At 49.5% G+C, this 23,333-nt stretch overlaps 1 protein-coding gene, 1 long non-coding RNA gene and 1 other non-coding gene across 14 annotated transcripts; 1 reads left to right on the top strand and 2 right to left on the bottom strand.

The window, feature by feature from the left end:
* Positions 1-417: 417 nt before the first annotated feature.
* On the bottom strand, positions 418-2,353 carry LOC123590441. Its single transcript, XR_006708760.1, has 2 exons — positions 1,717-2,353; positions 418-1,474 (listed from the first exon to the last, which is right to left on the bottom strand). It is a non-coding gene; the product is annotated as an uncharacterized LOC123590441 (long non-coding RNA).
* TRNAS-CGA lies at positions 1,501-1,582 on the bottom strand. The gene has a single exon. It is a non-coding gene; the product is annotated as a tRNA-Ser (tRNA).
* Positions 2,354-22,238, top strand: SMARCC2 (SWI/SNF related, matrix associated, actin dependent regulator of chromatin subfamily c member 2). Of its 12 annotated transcripts, none has more exons than XM_045463619.1 (30): positions 2,355-2,543; positions 4,632-4,751; positions 5,868-5,953; positions 6,422-6,503; positions 6,605-6,697; positions 7,299-7,368; positions 7,599-7,668; positions 8,357-8,432; positions 8,738-8,869; positions 8,969-9,084; positions 9,464-9,588; positions 10,624-10,683; positions 10,805-10,842; positions 11,128-11,258; positions 11,527-11,598; positions 13,643-13,756; positions 14,232-14,385; positions 15,071-15,163; positions 15,400-15,516; positions 15,609-15,671; positions 16,013-16,271; positions 16,506-16,667; positions 16,930-16,994; positions 17,193-17,328; positions 17,411-17,577; positions 17,995-18,129; positions 19,756-20,137; positions 20,432-20,515; positions 20,795-20,860; positions 21,412-22,238. In XM_045463619.1, exons 1-30 carry the CDS (start codon positions 2,433-2,435, stop codon positions 21,486-21,488), a joined length of 3,456 nt encoding a protein of 1,151 aa, XP_045319575.1. In that variant the 5' UTR covers positions 2,355-2,432; the 3' UTR covers positions 21,489-22,238. The 12 variants fall into 12 exon arrangements, with proteins under 12 accessions (XP_045319579.1, XP_045319575.1, XP_045319574.1 ...); XM_045463618.1 differs by having other exon boundaries at positions 15,397-15,516; XM_045463623.1 differs by lacking the exon at positions 15,071-15,163 and having other exon boundaries at positions 2,354-2,543; positions 15,397-15,516.
* Positions 22,239-23,333: the final 1,095 nt, after the last annotated feature.

Below are 23,333 nucleotides of genomic sequence, written 5' to 3'. Positions count from 1 at the left end.
GCCAGGAATTTATGTCCTACTGGGGAAGATTGGGGTATTGTAGGTGACAAGTAACTAGAGAAGACTTCTCAGGACAACTGACATTGAAGTAGAGGTTGAGTAGAAGGTGAGGATGAGAAAGATTATTTCAGGCGGAGAACAGCATGAACACAGACAAATACTATACCAGGAATGCCAGTGGATAGAATGTAGTGAATGTGAAAGAATGGTTAGTGAAAAGGGACCAGGTCAGGAAACCCAAAAAGCAGCCATGAAAGGGTTTAAGGTCTCTGGCTACGACTGGATGCTTTAGTGCAGCTTTCCATATATTAACTCATGTGGTCCTCATAACCCTACTTTCCTCATGAAGGCCCCAGCAAGTAGTGGGTCTAGCCTGCCCTCACCCTGAAAAAAATGGACAGACTTAAGACATATTTAGGAAGCAGAATAAATATAACTTTTAATTCTTACAGAAGTGTGTCAAAGGAGATTCCTTGCATGCAACCAGGTGGATGGTGGTGGTAGAATGATGGGTTCCAGCTGGAGGAATCAAGAGCTTCAAGGAGGAAAGATGGAAGGATGTGCAGGATGGGAAGGGATAAATGATGGGGTATGAAGGAGGGAAGGGTACAGTGGTGAGGGTGATCTCGGAGAGAAGAGCATGAAAAAGGGTATGAAGGCAGGAAACTGCAAAGTGTAAGTGTGGGGAAAGCTCTATGAATTACTACTGAACTCCCTGCACTTGGGGAGATTCATCTTGGAGAAGATGCTGCTGTGCAAGAAATGAAATACAAAAAGAACATCCTCAACAAGTATCGCAGATATTTCCTATGATCAGAAATTGGTGGGGGTGGGGGTGGGGGGGGAGGAAGAACACGGTAAGGTGAGTACAGGAGGGTTAGAGGTCAGAGAAGGAATTAATTCCCTAACCCGGTTAATACACAGAAAATTTAGAACAGTACTTAGCACATAATGAGCATTCAGTAAGAAGTGTTATCTCCCCACACTCCAGCTCCAGCCATTATGTTTCATAACATAAGCTGTTATGTTTGACAGGCTACTCCCTCCTAGCCCAGTGATTTCTGAGATGCGCCTCCTCAAAAAAATCCAAATGAGAGTATGCTTTTTCCTGGGTCTCAGTTATAATCAGACTTCTGGTCATGAAATCCAGAGATGCCCTCTCTTCCTGGAAATTCTAATTTTAACTATTACAGCACAGGAGGCATTCAGATTTCCAAAAACCTAACCCTTCTTCAGCCAAATCCTTTGCTATTCCCTTCCCCAAGAATGAAACGTGTGTCAAAGCTCTAACAAACCTGAAGTTACAGAACTGCGAAGGTGTCCAGTATCCTAGCAGCCGATACAGTTGTGCAAATTAAGCTTCCCATGATCACCTCCATCCGTCCCAATCCAGGGGTGAGACCTCTCAGCTATTTCTGACACAGAAAGGTAAATGCTGGAAAGACACGTGCGAGGGGAGTTCCTTCTACGTATCCTGAAGGAGAGGGAAAAAAAAGCGGCCGTCACGAACAGGATTCGAACCTGTGCGGGGAAACCCCATTGGATTTCGAGTCCAACGCCTTAACCACTCGGCCACCGTGACTTCCAAAACTATGTTTTGCCGCGCGCTTACAGAAGGGGTCCGCACTGCGACCAGGGAGGGAGTGTGGCAATGGGAAGCCGACTCCGACCACATACAGGATGTGTATCCTGGGACCCCCGCCCTTCGCCCCTTACCTCGCTTCTATGCCGCTCAAAGGAACAGTCGAGTGGACCGGGTGACTCAGGGAGGGAAGAGGGGTCTTAAAGAGCGTATGCTATTTAGAAAGCGATGGCGAAGCCTGTGAAGGAAGCAGTTGGAGGGAAGGGACTGGGACCCAGGGTAGCAGCTAGAGGACTCCTCGGGTTAAGGAGTGAGAGGGGTGCTGTGGGAGACTCAGGAAGAGTTGAAAAGGGGAACTCCTGGGGATGGATGAAAGAGAGGAAGTTCTTGGGGAAAGGGGTCTGGGGTTCCTTGGAATTAAGGACTCCATGAGGGGTTGGGAATGTGCTGTGAGCTGGGGGCGTCCCCTTGGGGTAGGAATAGAAAGGTTCCCCATTCCCTGGGCTGAGAGGCAAAGGGGCAGGAAAGGCTTCGTGTCGGGTACAGAACGATCTCAGGGGAGTGGGCGCCCCCTCCAGGAAGCGGCTGCCTCCCCAACTCCCGTCGCCTCCGCCGCCACCGCCGCCGCCGCCGGGGAGACCGCCAGGGTGGGTCCCGCGCCCGGCGCTCGGCCGTCGCCGTGCCCAACCGGCCGGCAGGGGGCGCTGCGCCGGCCGGGGCCGGCCCAGGCGGCGGGAGGCGGCGGCCGCGGCGGCGGGAGGCGGCGGGAGGCGGGCGGAGGAGGAGGCGGAGGAGGCGGGAGCTGAGCTGAGCGGGGCGGGCGGCGGCGGCGGGGCCCGAGCCCGAGAAGATGGCGGTGCGGAAGAAGGACGGCGGGCCCAACGTGAAGTACTACGAGGCCGCGGACACCGTGACCCAGTTCGACAACGTGCGGCTCTGGCTCGGCAAGAACTACAAGAAGGTACGCGGGCAGGGCCGCGCGGGGGCCGGGGGCGGGACAAAGGGACCGAGGCCCCGCAGCTCCCCCCGGATCCTGCCCACCCTCGGGCGGCCCGCGGCCCCTCCCCCGCGGCCTCCGGAGCAGCCCCAGCGCGCCCGCCCGCGCCCCGCGCCCCTCCCCCCAGCCTCTTTTGCCGCCCCCCCCCGCCCCTGCAACCTGGGATTCCAGCCCCCGCCCTCCCTGCTGCGCCCTCTGCCCCTTGTTTTTCTCCACTGCCCCGGCGGGTCCCGGTGCCAGCCGCCCACCCTCTCCTGGGCCAGAGCCTTCCCGGCTTTTCCGGGAGAGGCAGCCGAGGGTGGACGGGGTGTCTGATGTCCCCCCCCCCCTCCTACACACACACACGCCCCAGCGTGCCCGCCACGGTGCCCGCCAGAGCTCCCCACGGAGCCAGGTACCGGTAGGCTGAGGCCTCCCTAGTGCTTTGTGTATGTTCGGAGAGATGATGAAAGCAGGACGGTAAACAGCCACAGAGTAGGCCCTTGGCTGCTCATCAGCCCTAAGAAGCACCCCCCGCCCACCTGTCTCTACCGCTTGTCCCCCACTTTCATCCAAGGGGCAAGGAAACCTCTTGGGAGGCAGGGGTATAGCAGTTCCTGGGCAGCGACCTCTTAAACCATTCCTCAGCTTCACAATGAAGTCACCGGGCCACCTGGCCTTGCACTGCCTTTGGTTTGGGGTTCAGAGGCTAGGACAGCTTTATATCTCTGGCCCCCTGGCTCGGAACTGGAGATAATAAGGTAGTGAACAAAGGGTTCAAAAAGCCTTACCTGACTTTTCTGTCAAACCTCTTCCTGGTGGTGTCTTTGTCTTTAGGCCTCGTTTAAAGGAACATCTATACATAGGGTTTTTCTGTGGAGATAGTCTGCCTCTTCCTTTTTCACTATTCCCAGTTAGAGGTTCTGTTTCTGGTTTTCCTTCAGCTCCTCAGTTCTTCCTGCCCAGCTTTGCAGCCTGTCAGAAGTGTGATGGGTTGTTTAGGAGAACGCCCCTCTGATCCTGCTTATGGCCCTATCTCAGAGGTCTCTCTGAGTGTCAGAATCCTGACAAACAGCTGCTGGGTCTGTGGCTTTTGCCTGTACCCCAGCATGAGGCTCTGGTTCCCCAGCCTCTTCCTTTGACCTTTTTGGAAGGGAGATCAGTCTAGGGGCTTAGTCTCTGGCCCTGGGGGGATTGACAGCCTGTGAGCTTTCAAATTCAGCTTTCAAGTTCTTAGCTCTTTGTCAGTTACCTTTTCCTTCAAGGCTCTCTTTACATCTCCCACTGAGAAGAGCACTTTTCTCTGTGATTAGGGTTGAGGAAACAGGGGTCAGAAGGTAAAGAGAAAGTTAGCCTGTTGGCTCAGATTTAAATTAGAACAGAAGGCTAGGATACTAGGTAGCATAATATGGAAATGTGTAAGAAGGCCCAGGGTTGCTTGTCTCGGATACAGTTTCCCCCGAAAGGATAGATGTTTTCTTGCTCTTTCTCACCAGGCTGGGTCTTAGTAGCTGGTCCTTGCCATCTAGGAGAGCCTACGAAGACTTTTGTGCCCAGTTCCTAGTAGAAGCAGAATGCACAAACTCAGCTCTCAGTCTGTTTGCCTTGCCTCACTTCCTTGCACCTTTCGTATTAAGCTGCGTTCTAGGGGGGAGTCTTGGCCTTCCACAGAGTTACCCCAAGAAATACACTGTTGTCTTGCTTAGAGCCTCAAAGGTGTTGCTTCCATTGCCTGATCTTAAGGAACCTTCAGAATTTTACCACCTTCAGTGTTGTTAACTAGAAATCAGGGTCCTTCAACTCCAATCTCAGGGTGTAGCTGAGAAAGAATAGGAAGTCTCTGTGGCCTCCAATGCTGGCAGGTTGGGCTGGGGGCAGCAGAATGTCACCTTTGGTGAGGGGCTTAGAAGGCTTCCCTTCTGCCATTTTCTTTATAGAAACTAGACATGTGGAGGAAGAAGAGCCTATTTTTTCTACCCCAGATGTTTCTAGAGCTCCCTGGGAAGAAATAAGGGAGATAATGGACAATTCATCTGGAGTCTCCTTTTCTTACCTTTCCCTCTGTCTTCTTAGTATATACAAGCTGAACCACCCACCAACAAGTCCTTGTCTAGCCTGGTTGTACAGCTGCTACAGTTTCAGGAAGAAGTTTTTGGCAAACATGTCAGCAATGCACCACTCACTAAACTGCCGGTGAGTGCGAATGCATGGGGAATCCTCCAAACTGGAGAGGGAGTTGTGGGGGTTTTGTAAGTTTTATACTTTTTGAGATTTGAGTAATTTCCTATCATCCCTGTCCCTGGTCAGGGCATTACTGGCTTGCCCTAGTCCCCAGTTTACCGCTCTCTTTGTCTTAGTGATACTTTGTGCAACAAGGCACGCCTGGGTGGCTCAGTCATTGGAGCGTGTGGGGGTTGTAACTTTAAGCCCCACGTTGGGTGTAGAGATTACTTAAAAATAAAGTCTTGATATTTATGTATGTATGTATATAGGCTCCACGCCTAGCATGGAGCCCAACACAGGGGTTGAACTCATGACCCTGAGATCAAGACCTGAGCTGAGATCAGGAGTCGGACACTTCACCGACTGAGCCACACAGGCACCCCTAAAAATAAAATCTTAAAAAACAAATACTTTGTGCAGTAGGTTATCTCAGCGTGTCTGAGCTCATACGTGAAACTCTCGTGGCATGGTTAATGTTGACTTATTTTTGAGAGAGAGAGCGCAAGCTGAGGAGGGGCAGAGAGAGAGAGAGAGAGGGAGACACAGAATCCGAAGCAGGCTCCAGGCTCCAGGCTCTGAGCTGTCAGCACAGAGCCCGACGTCGGGGCTGAAACTCACAAACTGTGAGATCCTGACCTGAGCTGATGTCGGACGCTTAACCGACTGAGCCACCCAGGTGCCCCCTCTTATGGCATGGTTAAAAGGGATTTGGATGAGATTTGGATTTGCACAGGCTTGTGTTCAAATCCTGGCTCTGCCACTTGGTGCTCTGTGATCTTGGGCAAGTCATTTAAACCTTTTGAGTATCTAGCCCTTCATCTCTAGATGGGATTAATATCTCTACCTTGTAGGGGTTCTGTAATGGGTGATGAGGTAACCAGTAAGTACGTGGCACAAGGTGGGGCTTTGTGAATACTGGTTTCTTTCTCCCCCTTCTTCCAGGCCACAAGATACGGTGGCATAAGGGTTAAAGAAGTCCAGCTTGGAGAGAGAGATTAGTTTTGCATGGGATTTTGTGAAAGGGTTGTTAATAAGAGAATCTAGGATGTAACTCTCACATACTTTTTTCCTATTTCAATTTTGTAGATCAAATGTTTCCTAGATTTCAAAGCAGGAGGCTCCCTGTGCCACATACTTGCAGCTGCCTACAAATTCAAGAGTGACCAGGGATGGTGAGATGCCTTCTTCTCTGTGCTTCTTACATTTAGAGGGACTCCCCCTTTATGATTTCCTGGGGTCTTTCTGGGATGGGAGAACGTAGGTAGACCTTCTTGCGAGTCTCTTACTTTGCTAGGTCAGTAGGTGTGACTTGCTAGGTCAGAAAAATGGCTGAGAACCAGAGCCAAAATAGTGTCTAAGAGCAAGTGAGTATGTATGCGTGTATGTGTGTGTGCATCAATGTGTGTGTTGTAGAGGAAAGGGGATTCTTAGGTTGGCATCTCAAGCTTTTCTTTGTCCTTTTGGACTAAGTACAAATGATTCATGGAGTCGAGCTTAGTGAACCCCAGATCCCAGGCCATTTTGGCCACTGTTGTGAGCAAAACTGCTTTCTGATTTCCCATGCTAAAAAGTCATATACCCTAACCTCATCCTCAGACCTGATCTGTAACACTCACTATAAGTTATTGCCTCTTTTCAAGGCGGCGTTACGATTTCCAGAATCCATCACGCATGGACCGCAACGTGGAAATGTTCATGACCATTGAGAAATCCTTGGTGCAGGTAATAGTCAAGAACCTCCCTTGTCCATCTCCTTTCCCTCAGTGAAAATCCAAATCACGCCTTTCCCATGATCCCATCCCATCTCTTTCTTCTCCCCACAGAATAACTGCCTGTCTCGACCTAACATTTTTCTGTGCCCAGAAATTGAACCCAAACTGCTAGGGAAATTAAAGGACATTATCAAGAGACACCAGGTGAGTGGGTGGGTCAGGCGAGCTTTGGAAATTCCATGACTGTCTTCCTGATCGTTTCAATACAATAAGCAGCCCTCAGGTGACCTGTTTTCTACTGCAGAGGTGCCTCTGCCTACTTGGGAAAAGACTAGGCTTAAAGCCTTGAGCTGCTTTTTCTCTGTTTGCTTCTCCCACCTCCCAGTCTTGACAGGTTTAGATCACTGTTCCTAGCGGCTGCATTGGCCTGGGGGTACGGAAAGCCAGAGATTGCCTGATTTCAGAGGAATGAAACCTTTACTCTGGAACTCTATAATAACAAGCAGATATCACTGCTGGGGACATATAGTCAACTTTACATTTCCCATGTGTAGATTATCTGTTCAGAGGATTATCTGCAGCAACTTTTAGTTCTTTGCTTTTCTTCGTTATTAGCACAATCCCAGCCATTTCCCTCTGCCTCTCAGCTGTTGTGTGCTTAAAAAAGGCAAGCCAACTTTAATACCATTTTGAGCAGAATATGATTAGGAAGGCAGGTCTGTGGTTAAATCTTATTTTGGTTTATTTATACCCATGAGTAATTCGGAGGGCACCATATTTACCTACTTTTCCTTGTGCCATGCAGGGAACAGTCACTGAGGATAAGAGCAATGCCTCCCATGTTGTGTATCCCGTCCCAGGGAACCTGGAAGAAGGTGAGACCTGGGTTTTCTTGGCCACTGCAGTGAATGGCTTAGACTAGCAGTGGGGGCACTGCTCAGCCCCTGCACAGTGCCTTGGCACCTCCTCTTTCCTTTCAATTCTGAGCCCTCCTACTGCCTTATATCCCTATTTCCAGGTCCCTGGCTGCAACACAAATTGTGTACTGTTATTTTCTGTATACCCCTTTAGCTTACATCTCTCCTTGTTCTGTTTTTACCCCCAGAGGAATGGGTACGACCAGTCATGAAGAGGGATAAGCAGGTTCTTCTGCACTGGGGCTACTATCCTGACAGGTGAGGACAGGGTCTTAGGGCAGGTTTAAGTATGAGAGCCAGACTGAGAAGCCCTAGAACATCTAGCAAAGCAAGCAGGCTCTCTTTTGGGGTTATTTTTAGGTCTGTTAATTTGTTCTTCTATCTATTATGAGAATTTTGTCTTGGGAGAGGTTTGGACTTATTAAATGAGGCTTAGGCTAAAAAGATTTGGGCTTTATGTGTGAAACGGCTCTTCCAGTATAATTTATGGTAAGTAAATGTTAGAAACAATCTAAATGTCTAACAATGGGAAAATGTTTCAGCAATTTGTTTATCTACTCAGTGGACTATTATGCAGCCATTGAGCTGATAGAAATAACATGGATAATTTGTAGGTAAATATTAAATGCTAAAAAGTAGGATTGTAAAATAACACTAGTGACATTGCAGTTATGTAAAAACAAAATGGTACAGAAAAAATTTACTGGGAAAAATATATACTGAACAGTTGTGTTAAAGGGACTCTTTTCTTTCTTTTTTTATTTCTGAAATTGTTTTTATTATTTTATAATGAAAATAATCCCAATATCAATTGGAAAAATAATCATACCAAAAAATAACCTAACAACCCAATACTTTTTTTACAAATGAGAAAGGTAAAAGATTTGCACTTTACTTTTCCACAACTCCATCCCATTGATCTGACTTCACGAATTTCCTATGGCAGTTACGACACTTGGATCCCAGCCAGTGAAATTGAAGCATCTGTGGAAGATGCTCCAACTCCTGAGAAACCTAGGAAGGTGAGCATTTCTTGTCCCCTAAAGTACCCCAAAAAGTATCCCAGAGAGTGCTTGGCTGGCTCAGTTGGTAGACTGTGTGACTCTTGATCTCGGGATTCTAAGTTCAAGCCCCATGTTAGGTGTAGAGACTACTTAAAAATAAATTCTTAAAAAAAAAAAAAAAAAAAGTGGTTCATACCAGGACCAGACCACCATTTGGAGATGAAGCACAGGCTCCTGTACCTTTCAGCTTTTCTGTTCGGGGTCCCCAGACAGAGCTGTGGCTTTCAGGCTTCTTTCCAGCACAGTCTGTCTTTGTACTTCAGGTTCATGCAAAGTGGATTCTGGACACAGACACTTTCAATGAATGGATGAATGAGGAAGACTACGAGGTGAATGATGACAAAAGCCCTGTCTCCCGCCGAAAGAAGATTTCAGCCAAGACGCTGACAGATGAGGTTAAAATTCCTCTTCTTTTTACCTTGATCCCTTAATCTTGGAATAAGTCTTCAGTGGGGCTTGTTGGCTGACATTTGCTCCAATTCTGCAACCTGCAGGTGAACAGCCCAGATTCAGACCGACGGGACAAGAAAGGGGGGAACTATAAGAAGAGGAAGCGCTCTCCCTCTCCTTCACCAACCCCAGAAGCTAAGAAGAAAAATTCTAAGAAAGGGTATGCCATCCCCTACCCTGCCCCCACCTTCACCATTCTCTCCACACCATGTTGAAGGAAGGGAGGACAGATTCCTTCCCATAACCACCTGGCCCTGACCTGGGTAGGCCATATTCCTGTCCATGTCCTGAGAGGGACAATGAGGTCTTCTTTAGCTGCCTGGTTGTTATTCTGGTTGCAGCCACTAGTAGACTCAAAGAGAGCTAAATCTTCAAGTGCAAAGCCTTTGTACTTCCCAGTACTCTATAGTGATGGGTTTCTGGGTATGCTCAGTTCCATCTTTGGGATTCTCTCTTGCTTTGCTCCCCTTGAACCTCAACTTCCAGGGACTCTTTGTCCAAAGATGACTGGATTCTCTTTCACTCCCTTCCCTTCCCAGTCCCTCAACACCTTACACCAAGTCAAAGCGTGGCCACAGAGAGGAGGAGCAAGAAGACCTAACAAAGGACATGGATGAGCCTTCACCAGTCCCCAATGTAGAGGAGGTGACATTGCCTAAAACAGGTATGGGCCACAACAAACCCCTGGGACCCACCTTTGGAGAGGGCTGATTTCCCAGGCCCAGCTCCAGGTCTTAAGGAACTCTCCCTTCAGTTTAGCTGGTTATTAAAATTATTTTCATCACCATGGACAGTCCTCTGACATCATATCCATATCTGAGTTGTGGACTGTGCTTTACGCCTGACAGTAGTTGTCTCCAAACTGTTTTTGATCATGTACCCCCACTAGTAAAGTATTCAAGTATAAATTGTACATGTCTACTGTTATTCCATTACTTTAGAAACACTATTAAATACATGCAAACATTACCTAAAAATGGGAAAATGTAAAAGATAAGATTAAAAAACAAATGTAAAGAGAAGTTCTACTATTCTTTGCCTGTATTCCAGTGGACCATGTTTTGTATCCTATGTGAGAACCCCACCTTGGAGATCATTGCTCTGTGGTGCTAAAGAGTTGTACAGTTGTAAATGTGGAATATGATCTGTATTCCATAGACAAGCTCAAATAATATCTAGGAGTGTATTTCAGGGGTGGGGGTGGGGGTACTGAGAGAGAGGAGTTCTGGCTTCCACCTCCTCGTCAATCACAGCAGCTCTCTTCTGTATTCATGTTTTTTCCTGAGCTATTGGGTATGGATTCAGTTAAGGCAAGTCCTCTGCTTTAAAAAGTGTTGAAGATCCTACCATTCCTCTACAGAGTGATTTGGTCAGACTCTGTCCATTAAGAATTTACAGACACATAGGTGGAGATAAGGAGACCTGTCAAAGACAGAAATGATTTATGCACGTCCATAGAGTAAAAGATGCTTCCTTATAGGTAAACAGTTAAGTGAATTTTGGGTGGGGGAAGGAGGGAAAGTGGCGGGTGAGATTCAAGCCCTACAATGACTGTGCCTGGAGGCAGTTACTGTTTTTTGGGATTAGATGCACAGAAGTATTTGGAGAAAGCGAGATCTCTAAGACTTGTTAAAGGTGGAGAGGTAAGGGCTTGATTTGGGCAGAACCTGTCTGGTAAAATGACTCTCTTTCCTGGCAGTAAACACTAAGAAGGATTCCGAGTCAGCCCCAGTCAAAGGAGGCACCATGACTGACCTGGGTAAGAAGGAGAGGGGGCGCAGCTGTCACCTTCCCCTAGCCTCCCGCGGCTTTTCAGAAAGTAGGATTCTCCTGCCCCACAGGAGACTCCAACCTTCTATTTTACTGCCCCTCTCTTTCAGATGAACAGGAGGATGAAAGCATGGAGACCACGGGCAAGGTGCAGCCAGTTTAGAGAAGCCTTCTCTACCTCTCTATGGGACTCTGATTTGTGCTTATAAAGTTCCTGATACTCAGAACTTTCCATCGCCCCAAGTTTTCCCACCTTAGACTAGTTCTAGCTATTGTTCAAAACTCAAAACTCTGACCCTTTCCAAGTTCTGGGCCTATATTCTTCATTCGCATACCCATCCTTAGTGCCCACGTTCCTGGGGTGTGGGAGAAGCAGAGGGTCGCCAGGGGCAAAATGGGAATGCTGTGTGGCTAGCAGCCTCTGTACTTGTAGGATGAGGATGAAAACAGTACGGGGAACAAGGGAGAGCAGACGAAGAACCCGGACCTGCATGAGGACAATGTGACTGAACAGACCCACCACATCATTATTCCCAGCTATGCTGCCTGGTTTGACTATAATAGGTATTTTTTCTCCATCTTCTCATGCCTCCCTATTTCCTTGCCTTCTCTTCCTGTCTCCAAATAAGTTATTTCTTCATTAGCCAGACAGACTGGGGTATATTTCAGTTTTAGGGGAGCTCCTGGTCTCTTTGAGTCTTACAGCCCTGTGGGAAGTTCTCCTCAAGGAACGAAGAACTGTGTTCTCCCTCCCTCCCTTCTAGCTTTTACCTCTCTTTGGGGCTCTCATCTCCACCAGTGTCTTCTTAATCGATTCCGTTTTCTCTTACAGTGTTCATGCCATTGAGCGGAGGGCTCTCCCTGAGTTCTTTAACGGCAAGAACAAGTCCAAGACTCCAGAAATGTAAGGGCATCTCAGCTCATGATTCTCTTTCTCCCTCCTGTCCCTGATCACCTTTCCTGATCTAGCACCATCCAGTTTGGCAAATATTTCTTGAGCTTCTTCTATGAGCCAGGCACTATGGTACTCTTACAAAGACACGATCTCCGCCCACAGGAAGCCCTAGCCCAGCACTGTGGCCTCAGTAGCATGCTCTCTGGGATTTGCCTGGGGGCAGTATTAAGCATGGTTTTCTGTACAAAATGGGTACCTGCTCTGATGCCTCCATTTCTTTCAACAGAATACAGAGCCTCAGGTCATGATCTCGTGGTTCACGGGTTCAGGCCCCACATTGGGCTCTGTGCTGACAGCTCAGAGTCTGGAGTCTGCTTTGTGGATTCTGCCTCCCTCTCTCTCTGCCCCTGCCCAGCTCATACTCTGTCTCTCTCTCTCTCTCAAAAATAAATAAAACATTTCAATAAAATTAAATAAATAAATAATAAAATGCAAATAGCATAAATAATAGCTTTGACTAAAATGTAAGTGACTATTACCAGGCTGGTCTCGAAGAGTAGGTTTTAATAGAAAAACAAGAGGAACAGCTCTGAAGTTCCAAGCCTTTGAATTAAGGGATGGAGAGGGCTCTCTGGAGAGAAGTGCTATGTAAAGTGCAGGCTTGGGGCTTGGAAGTCTCTATCTTCTTCAAGGTGTTGCCTCAGGCTAAACCTGTTTGGCTTTGGATGAGTCTTGACAATCTTCTATGGTTAGAGGTGCTCCAGGAGAAATACCACAATGAGAAGGGTGAGAAAGCTTTGATCCCCCTAAGAACTGAATGAGCCTGCTTCTCAGATGTTCCTTAGCTTCCCCTCTTTGGGGCCATCTTGCCTTCCCACTGTGTTTCTTTCCCTGTAGCCTGTGGTTCTCTCCTCTTCCCAGGGAAAGCAGTATAGGATGAAGCCTTGCTTTCTCCAAAGGAAAAGGCAGTGGTGACCCAGTCACATGAGTTCAACATGGTCTGTAGGCAGGGTTGGATTTAGAACTGTTCTACACTTTGCGGTCTTGATGTAAGATAGTAAATAGTGATAATTGCCTGTATCTATTGAAAGTTTATCTCCCAGACACTATCCTATGTGTCTTACATGCATTGACTAATCTTCACATTACCTTTAGAGGTAGGTCCTATTATCCTCTCCAGTTAACTGATTAGGAAACTGAGGTACAAAGAGGTTAAGTCACTTGATTAAGATCACACAGCCAGTAAGTAGAAAAGCCAGGATCTGAATCCTTTATACTGGCTCATGTTCTCAAACTTTATGGCACACCACATAATAGCTACCATTTACTGAACTCCTGAAATGTGCCAGGCACTGTACTAGATGTCTGTAGACGTTTCTATTCTTCAGCAGATACTCCACTTTACAGATTAGGAGACTGAGGTTCAAAAAACTTAAGTAATTTGCCCAAGTCCAGGTAGAACTGGGATTTGAACTTAGATCTTTCCACCTTCAAAACATATATTATTTTTTATTCTTTTATTTTATTTTTTTTTTAGGGAGCTCTACACCCAATGTGGGGCTTGAGCTCATGACCCCAAGATCAAGAGTCACAGGCTCTATCAACAGCCAGATAGAGCCTGTGACTCTTGATCCCTGGATTGTGAGTTCAATTGAGTGTAGAGCTTAATTAAAAAACAAAAACATATATTCTTTATACCACATCATGTTGACTAGTTGGAGGCATGGATAGACCCTCCCCTTAACACCTGTCTTTGGAAATAAAGGCACCTTTCTTCTGTTTTTATTACTTGTTCAAAGGCTGGATAAAACTTCCCTAACTACAGCCAAGGAGATAATTCATTTCGCTAAAAACCCCCCATCAAGGAAAATGTAGCAGTGTTTGAAGCCCTCGCATCTAGTAAACCCTCAGTGTTTGCCGAGGCAAATGATCTGCTCTTTCCTCTTTGTCGCACAGGAGGGATCGTCAGCCCTTTTATCACTTTTCCTACCCTTTAGTCCTCAATGGACTTATTTTTTCTTCCTCTTGTTCATCTTTCTGTCTCTCTCCGAAGCTACCTGGCTTATCGAAACTTCATGATTGACACTTACCGGCTGAACCCCCAAGAGTATCTTACCTCCACTGCCTGCCGCAGGAACCTGGCGGGTGACGTCTGTGCCATCATGAGGTGGGTCTGCAGCTGAGGGGAAGGGGGTACATAAGGATGTCTGCCCACAGATGTCTCTTGGCAGAAGGGGGGCTGCCAGCAAGGAGCGTAGGGGAATAAGAAGGAAAAAAAAAAAACACCTCTAGAGAAAGGCAGAGTTCATATTCAGGGCACGCGTGACTTGAGGGAATGGCAGTGGCATTCTCTGGCATGTGGGAAAAAGGAGAAGGAGTACGTCTGTAGTTGAAGGATCCTGCTTCGATTTTACTGGCTATCCAGGAGAAGAGGTCTAGTAGGTGAGTGGTTATGGAGACCGGTCCCCGCTGGATATGTAGGTAGACCTGGGGGTCACTGGCATTTAGGGTGTGGGAGGAGATGGGATCTCCCAGGGAGCAGAATGAGCAGAGAAGAGGGCTGAGGAGAGGAAGTGTTATGCCCCACTTCTGCCCCTTTCTGGCTGTCCCATGTGACCCTGTCTCCACCTCTGTCCTCCCAGGGTCCATGCCTTCCTAGAGCAGTGGGGTCTTATTAACTACCAGGTGGATGCTGAGAGTCGACCAACCCCGATGGGGCCTCCGCCCACCTCTCACTTCCATGTCTTGGCAGACACGCCGTCAGGGCTGGTGCCTCTGCAGCCCAAGACACCGCAGGTAGGGTGAGGGGCTGTGGGGCAGGGTCGGGTTGGGAAAAACTGGGCTTCTTTGGACTTTTCTTTTTCTGGTTTTTTAGGGTAATGGTTCAGGAGTGTTTTGAGGCTTCTTCCTTTTCCATGGGATGCAAAGGGCCACAGGAATCAGCCCGTGTGTTTAGCACCCTCTCTCAGCCTCTGTACCTAAGACTGTGAGGACTTGCTGAGGGAGAAGAGATGCTCCTTGTTCTTGAGGAGCAGACAGGCCAGGGTAGGGCACGGAAGAGATAGAGAAAGATGGCTGAAAATGAAGTTGCATGAAATTTTTTAACTTTGTCATGTTTCCAACATTTTTTTTTCCGTTTTTGCCTCATAATTATGATCACTTCCATTTTTTTCCACTTCCATTTCATACATTACAAAAATTAAGAGAAGACAGAATATGTGGCTTGCCCAAGATCACAGAGTACCAAATCTAGGATTAGAACCTAAATTGTCCAGCTCCTAAGGGAACCTGTAAAGATATTTGTGAATATAAATGGGTATCATGCCAACTACAGATCTAATTAATCATTAAGGGAACATGGAACAGTGGCATGAGTGCCCCCAGAGCTTGCGGGCCGCCCAGCATTTGGTCTTGAGGCCTCCAGGGCCTTGGCCTGGTCATTTCCTGCCCAGCTTCCATGACGCCAAGCTCTGTCTCCCAGGGCCGCCAGGTTGATGCTGATACCAAGGCTGGGCGAAAGGGCAAAGAGCTGGATGACCTGGTGCCAGAGACGGCTAAGGGCAAGCCAGAGCTGGTAGGTGGGGTGTAGGCCCCGCTGGGCTTCTTATTTGCCCCTTTATTGGGGGGCCCCTGCTCGGGGAAGAAGAGACATGAGAGCAGAGGAGCTACAGCAGTGAGGGAGGAAGTCCCACTCAGGGGTGTCCCTGGCTTTGGGAAGGAAACTCCTTCTGTCTGTTTTCTCTCTCTGTCTGCCCCTAGCTCCTGCGGTCACTTGTACTCACCTCTTTCTTTTCCCTCCACAAATAGCAGACCTCTGCTTCCCAGCAAATGCTCAACTTCCCTGACAAAGGCAAAGAGAAACCAACAGACATGCAGAACTTTGGGCTGCGCACAGACATGTACACAAAGAAGAACATCCCCTCCAAGGTACGGGGGTGTGGGCCGACTTCAGGGGTGGAGCACCTTCACTCTCTGGAAGTCATGGCCTCCTCTCTCTGACCTGCGTGTTTCTCCTGCAGAGTAAAGCTGCAGCCAGTGCCACTCGAGAGTGGACGGAACAGGAGACCCTGCTACTCTTAGAGGTAATTTGGGCAAGGAAAGGAGAGTTCTATGAAAACAGAAGTGGCCAGGGTGCCAGCTGCACCTGTGAGTGCAGAGAGCGTGATCTTGTCCCCAGTGTATCTCCTCCCCGCTGCCTGCTGCACCTGCCCCAGGGAACAGCTCCAGGCCAGGCATTTGGGCCATTTCATTAACTCCATATCCTTTCTTAGTGCTACTTGGAGATTCCCCTGGGACCCAGCAGACTCCACAAACACCACAACACAGAGATCTTTGAAGCCCGCTACCCTTAGTAGGATGGGGGGAGTTGACCTTCAAGGAAAGTGGCTAAGTAAGGAAGTTGTGTCTCCACCACTACCACCAGGCACTGGAAATGTACAAAGATGACTGGAACAAAGTGTCAGAACACGTGGGAAGCCGCACGCAGGATGAGTGCATCTTGCATTTTCTTCGTCTTCCCATTGAAGACCCGTACCTGGAGGACTCAGAGGCCTCCCTGGGCCCCCTGGCCTACCAGCCTATCCCCTTCAGTCAGTCAGGCAACCCTGTTATGAGCACTGTTGCCTTCCTGGCCTCTGTCGTCGATCCTCGAGTCGCCTCTGCTGCTGCGAAGTCGGCCCTAGGTAATGTGGAGGGGTCCTGGCCTCTTTGGTTTGAAGGGCTGGTTACTCAGACCTTGAAAGCCCCTCCAGTTTGGCTGCCTTGCTGGCGTTGTCTGCTGCTGGCGTCAGCTCAGGCACCTGTCTAGCTCCGTGCTGGTCTAGATGAAGAGATGGGTTTGTGAGGCCGCTTTCATAGGGACAGTTAGAACTGCCTGCCTGCCCCCGCCCCAGCCTTGTCCTCTCTGGATCTTGCAGAAGAGTTCTCCAAAATGAAGGAAGAAGTACCCACCGCCTTGGTGGAGGCCCACGTTCGGAAAGTGGAGGAAGCCGCCAAAGTGACAGGCAAGGCGGACCCAGCCTTCGGTCTGGAAAGCAGTGGTATCGCCGGAACCACCTCTGATGAGCCTGAGCGGATCGGTAAGGCCTGGAAAGTTCCCAGAGTTCTCCCCTGTCACGAAGACCCAGAGCCACCTCATATCCTTGTGTTGTCCCTGCTTCGAGTTGTCGAATGAGGACAATTGGCAGGGCTTTTATTTTCCCCAGGACTCCATCTTAGGGACTGTGGCTCCCTGCCAGTCCTGTCACTAAGATTTTGGGTAGGAGAGGGGGCTTTTGGAAAAGTGTCCCAGAGACGGTCTCTGTATCAGACATTTCCCATTTCCTCTTCCCACGGGCCTAGAGGAGAGCGGGACTGATGAGGCACGGGCGGAGGGCCAGGCCACAGAGGAGAAGAAGGAGCCCAAGGTATAGTGTCAATGAGCTGGGCTGGGAGGGTGGAGGTGCTGGCGTGGCACGGTGGGGAAGGGGGTGCTGGGCTTAGGTGGGGCTGTTGTCTGGAGTCCAGGTACCTCCAAAGTGCGGGGTGAAAATTCATTTCCCAGTCTGGGCCCTTTGTGTGAGTAGCAGCTACCCTGATATTGTCTACTTTCACTGGGACTTCAGGAGCCCCGAGAAGGAGTTGGGGCTGTCGAGGAAGAAGCGAAAGAGAAAACCAGCGAGGTTCCCAAGAAGGATGAAGAGAAAGGGAAACAAGGTGACAGCGAGAAGGAGTCAGAGAAGAGCGATGGGGACCCAATAGGTGAGCTTCCCAGCATGGTGGTTGGGGGTCCAGGAAGGAAAAGTGGGGCTGTGGGGCTGACCCCACCTTTTTTCTGACGCAGTCGACCCCGACAAGGAGAAGGAACCAAAGGAGGGGCAGGAGGAGGTGCTGAAGGAAGTGGTGGAGTCAGAGGGGGAGAGGAAGACGAAAGTGGAGCGGGACATCGGCGAGGGCAATCTCTCCACCGCCGCTGCTGCTGCCCTGGCTGCTGCCGCTGTGAAGGCCAAGGTGAGGGCCAGAGACCCAGAAGACCCCCAGGGACGGAGCTGCCCCCTTCTCTGATCTCCCTTCATCTGGAGGAAATCTTTCTGTGCTCCTCACTTCCATGATCCTGGTCTGTTTTCTTCTCATTTTGATCCTGAGAGGGAGAGTTGGTCATCTCTTTTCTAAGCTTCTTGAAGCTTTTTAGCATTAGGCTTGTTTTTACCCTCTAATTATTTGATTTTGTCTTATCCTTTGCTACTCACTCTCTTTTTTTTTTTTCTTTCATATTCTTTTAAGAATATGAATGCTTTGCTACTCTGTGGGTTGTGACCACAGCAAGTTCTTTCTTAAAACCTGTCAGCCTCCGCCTTGCCACCCTCTCCCTGGCATGTCTCCTGCGGGGCCCTCCCTCTCATGTGCTGCCCTCCCTGCCTTCCCTAGCACCTGGCCGCCGTGGAGGAGAGGAAGATCAAATCGCTGGTGGCCCTGCTGGTGGAGACCCAGATGAAAAAGTTGGAGATCAAACTCCGGCACTTTGAAGAGTTGGAGACGATCATGGACCGGGAGCGAGAGGCAGTGAGTAGCATCCCCTGCTGGCCAGTGGAACCTGGGGCCACACCTTGCCTCTGAGCTATACCTTGGTTTAGGATGGGGGTGAGCAACAGTGCAGAAAGCCTGAGAGTAACAGGACTTCACAGCAGAGGAGCAGGAGGAGTTAACTCCAGACAGTTAAGGACAAGTGACCCACAGGTGAAGCTTGGAGCCGGAGGTCCCATAGAATGTTAGCATCATGGGGCAGAGATCTTAGTTGTTTTTGTTTTTTGTTTTTGTTTTTTAATTTTTTTAATTTTAGAGAGCATGAACAAGGGAGAGGAGCAGAGAGAGAGAGAGAGAGAGAGAGAGTCTTAAGCAGGCTTAAGCGTGGAGCCTAACTCGGGGCTTGTTCCCTGGGCACTGGGATCATGACCTGAGCTGAAATCAAGAGTGGGACACCCAGCCAACTGAGCTGCCCAGCCCAGGCACCCCCTGGTTTTTTTGTTTTTTAAATTTAGTTATTTATTTATTGGGAGCAAGAAAGAGAGAGCAAGACACAAGCAGGGAAGGGACAGAGGGAAAGAGAGAGAGAATTTTAAGCAGGCTCCATGCCCAGCTCTAACCCCATTGCAGAGCTCATGACCTGAGCCAAAATCAAGAGTTGGACGCTTAACCATCTAGTTATTTTTTTGATTGCCTCATTTCCAGGTCCTCGACCAGTGTTTTACCCATTGTAGAGTGTGAATATCGTTGAGTGAGTGAGCAGGTTTAAGGGATGATGAGAGGGAGGGGGCTTCAGATCCAGGAGGTAAACTTGGAAGGGGGATGGGATGGACAATGTATTAAACCATTTTTTAAAAAATTTTATTTACTTAGAGAGAGAGAGAGAGAGCGCGCGCGCATACAGACAGGGGAAGGGCAGAGAGAAGCAGAGACAGAATCCCAAGCAGGCTCTGCACCATCAGCGCAGAGCCTGATGTGGGGTTTGAACTCACAAATGTGAGATCATCACCTGAGCTGAGATCAAGAGTCGGACGCTTAACCAACTGTGCCAGTCAGGCACCCCAAACCATTTTGTTTTTGAGACCATATAAAAAGAAATAGAAAACAGGGATCCTAACCTCAGAGAACCTGCAGTTTAATTGGAGATATCCAATATTCAATACAGAGGCATCAAAAAGTGAATGCTTAAAGTATCTGACAAATTCAAATTAAAAGATTCTAAGTCACGTATATAAGTCCTGAGATATAACAAAATAAAGGCAAAGCTCGGAGGCTAATGAGTTGATCTGGGATGGCTTCCTAAAAGTGGTGAGTGTTTTAGCCAGTTTTGGGGGAAGAAAACGCAAGTTGACAAGAGGAATTGGAAGCGTTTTCCAAATGAACATAATGTCAGATTCAAAGCTTCGAAGCTGAAATGAGTAAGGGTCCCCACTAGATTAACTCCACTGCAGTGAGAAGCCATGTGGGCAGCCAGAAGACATGGTCATGGGAATTCTTAAGGGGAGGACAGGGGAGGGCAGGGCAAGCCCAAGCACAAGATTTACATGTGATGTGGGGAACTGCCAGAATGAGAGGCTGGATTTGTCAGAAGACAAAGCAGGGGGCAAGGTGTTTGCCTTTGTGATCTTGTGAACGTGGGTAACGGTACTCAATTGGCACTGGCAGCTGGAGTATCAGAGGCAGCAGCTCCTGGCCGACAGACAAGCCTTCCACATGGAGCAGCTGAAGTACGCAGAGATGAGGGCCCGGCAGCAGCACTTCCAACAAATGCACCAACAGCAGCAGCAGCCACCACCAGCCCTGCCCCCAGGCTCCCAGCCTATCCCACCTGCGGGCACTGCTGGGCCACCCGCAGTTCACAGCTTGGCCATGGCTCCGGCCTCTGTGGCCCCTGCTCCTGCTGGCAGCGGGGCCCCTCCTGGAAGCATGGGCCCCTCTGAACAGATTGGGCCTGCAGGGTCAACGGCAGGGCCGCAGCAGCAGCAGCCAGCTGGAGCCCCCCAGCCTGGGGCGGTTCCGCCAGGGGTACCCCCCCCTGGACCCCATGGTAAGTTCTGGGTTCTGGAACCCTTGCTGACTAGAGGGCTCCCTCAAAAGGGATCTGTGACAGGACTGGAAATTTCTGCAGATGGGTTCTCTCTCACCTCTGTTATATCCTTGAGACAACAGCAATCCTGCCCCAGACCCAGAGCTTTGGAATTTTATTCCAGGGATTTATCACTTATTCTCATATCAGGAAAAGTGGTGCTGAGGAGTGGCTAGGTTATCCTTGCTGGGACAGTGAGTTGGTAAGGGAGGTTTTATGCCTCTAACCTCCTTGGTCTCTCCTTTGTGTTTCCAGGCCCCTCACCGTTCCCCAACCAACAAACTCCTCCCTCAATGATGCCAGGGGCAGTGCCAGGCAGCGGGCACCCAGGCGTGGCGGGTAATGCTCCTTTGGGTTTGCCTTTTGGCATGCCGCCTCCTCCTCCTCCTCCCGCTCCATCCATCATCCCATTTGGTAGTCTAGCTGACTCCATCAGTATTAACCTGCCCCCTCCTCCTAACCTGCATGGGCATCACCACCATCTCCCGTTTGCCCCGGGCACTCTTCCCCCACCTAACCTGCCTGTGTCCATGGCGAACCCTCTACATCCTAACCTGCCGGCGACCACCACCATGCCATCTTCCTTGCCTCTCGGGCCGGGGCTCGGATCCGCCGCAGCCCAGAGCCCTGCCATTGTGGCAGCTGTTCAGGGCAACCTCCTGCCCAGTGCCAGCCCACTGCCAGGTGAGAAGGGTCCTGGAGGGGAGAAGGGTGAGGGAGAGGGGTTACATGGAGGGATGGGGGGCAGGTAGGGGGAAGGGCTTAGGCACGAGAACTCCACAATCCTTTTTGAACGCTCTGGTAAATTAGAATACAGGGGGAAGGGCCTCTCTGGCTGTCCTCCACCAGTCCCCACCCTGGCAGCTGCCACCTCTGGGATGACGTTGGGGCCTTTCACTGGTGGGTCACGGAGGAGTCCTAAGGCACAGCATCTCAGTTGTAAACTTGAAAAACAGCTACCTGTTTGCATGATGATTGGCATCCCCTTTGCTTGTTCCCATCACGTTCGAATGCCCCATTTAGAGAGTTTCCTTGGGGGCAGGAAGATTTGGGGTATTTCAGTTTTCCCAGTATGAGGTGGGAGAGGGTGTTGGGAAATGAAGTTGTACATTGTGGGTACCTCAGTCACCTACCCACCCATTGCATGCCATGCCCAGTTCTGTTTGTCTGTGGTGACCTGGGTCTGGATCCCTTTCCTGCTCACCCTAGCTGATTCGTCTTCCTTTTCTCCACAGACCCAGGTACCCCCCTGCCTCCAGACCCCACGGCCCCAAGCCCAGGCACAGTCACCCCTGTGCCACCTCCACAGTGAGGAGCCAGCCAGACATCTCTCTCCCTCACCCCCTATGGAGATCAAGGTTCCAGGAACAGCCCTCTCCCCACCACTGGGACCCTTCCCCAGCCTGGAGAGTTCATCACTACGTAAGGAAAGCTCCTCCTGCCCCTCCAAAGCCCCCGCCATGCCTGTCAGGGGCATGCATTTTTATATTGGATTATTCAAGGACTTCTGTTTAAAAGATGTTTCTAATTTCTGGGAGAGAGGATAGGATGGGGATGCTGCCCTTGAAGAAAGGGCTGGGGAAAAGTGTTTCTACAAGGTTCTAATTAACCACTTCTAAGGGTGCACCCCCTCAAAGCTACTGCATTTTTTATGGATAAAACAAAATTAAGCCCTTTAAAGGAAGTAGAGAGATAAAAAAGCCACATTGCAGCTTCCTCCACCCACTCAAAACAAAACAAAACAAACAAACAAAAAAAACACCCCACCCAACTTTTACATTTTTTGGAGGAGGGAGGTGACAGGAAAGGGGGATTTAAGGTTCTGGGAGAGCTCTGGGGATAGAATAGGGTGCCGAATCTGTCTCTTCCAGCCCCCCCCCCCCCCCCGTTAGTGACCGAATCAATTCCCCACCCCCCTCAGCCGCCCCATCCCCAGTTTATTCCTACTAATCTCTCCTGCTGCTTCCTCAGTGTTGCTGTTCTAGGCCACCCCAGCTCAGCCAATGACCCCTTTCCCTCTGAATGTCAGTTTTGTGTTTTTAAAAGTCACCTGCGTAGTTGATGTCAGCGTATGTGTATTTGGTGGGGAAACATATTTTGGGGATTCCTGTGGTAGGTAATAGAGGAAGAAAGGGCACTGTTCTTCCTCCTCCCTGGGCCCTGTCACTGGGCTCCTAGAAGACATGGAGAAGGGAGCTAGAGAGGATGGGGAGTTGTTAACCTGAATTTTTCAAAAAGCACTTAAGCACCTCCTTATGACTTGGTGGGTCACCCCTCTAACCTCTTCCCTCTTCCCCCAGTACTATCAGAACCTTGACTGGTAGCTAGGGGTTCCCTGGGATTTAGGGACAGTGGAGGGGTGCCCGACCTAGGGTAGTGCCTACTGCCAACTTGCAGCTAGGCTCTGCTCCCTGGATTCCACTGCCTCCCCTACCGTCTCTCCCTTCCATATCCTTGATGTGAAGGCAGATGGGACTCCAGGCTCTCCACCAATTCCTTCCCGGTCCCTCCCACCAAGCTTTGTTCCTCACGTCCCGTGTTTCTCTTCCTCTGCGTCTTCGCACCTTTCTTCTGTTCAAAAGTTTTCTGTAAATTTTTTTCTTTTCTTTTGTTTTCTTTTTTCTTTCTTTCTTTTTTCTTTTTCTTTTTTTTTTTTTTTTATAAATTAATTTGCTTTCAGTTCCATCTTGTGAATGCCTTCTGTGTTCTCTTACCTGTGGCTGTCAGGCAGTGGGATTGGGCTGGGGGGAGTCTTCCAGGAGTCCTTCCCAGGGGCTCGCACCTGGGCTGGAGAGGCACTGAGCAAGCCAGGCACAGATACTGGGCTTCTCTCCACAACAGGCTAAAGGCAGCACAGCGGTCAGGACTGTGCACTGGTATGGGAGCTGGGCAGAGGCTCTCACCTGCCCTAAAAATAGCTGTTTGAGCTTGGAAGGACATCCTCACAACCTGGAGATTTTGTATACTTATCCTTTCAGAAGTAATGGCTCCATTCCTTCCCTTATTAGGCGGGAAGAAGGCAGGCATCTCACAGACTTGTTATTATTGGCCCCTAGCCCTGCCAAGGTGACGGACAGGCTCAGGCTGTGCTAATATGGCCTGGCTTTAGCTCTATTCACACACTCTCTGGGCTTCCTCCACAAAAGGACTTCAGTGC

This window comes from Leopardus geoffroyi, chromosome B4, assembly GCF_018350155.1.
Source record: "Leopardus geoffroyi isolate Oge1 chromosome B4, O.geoffroyi_Oge1_pat1.0, whole genome shotgun sequence".
Lineage (NCBI taxonomy): Eukaryota > Metazoa > Chordata > Mammalia > Carnivora > Felidae > Leopardus > Leopardus geoffroyi.
Note: the sequence above shows the minus strand (reverse complement) of the source record. Positions and strands in the feature narration are given on the sequence as shown.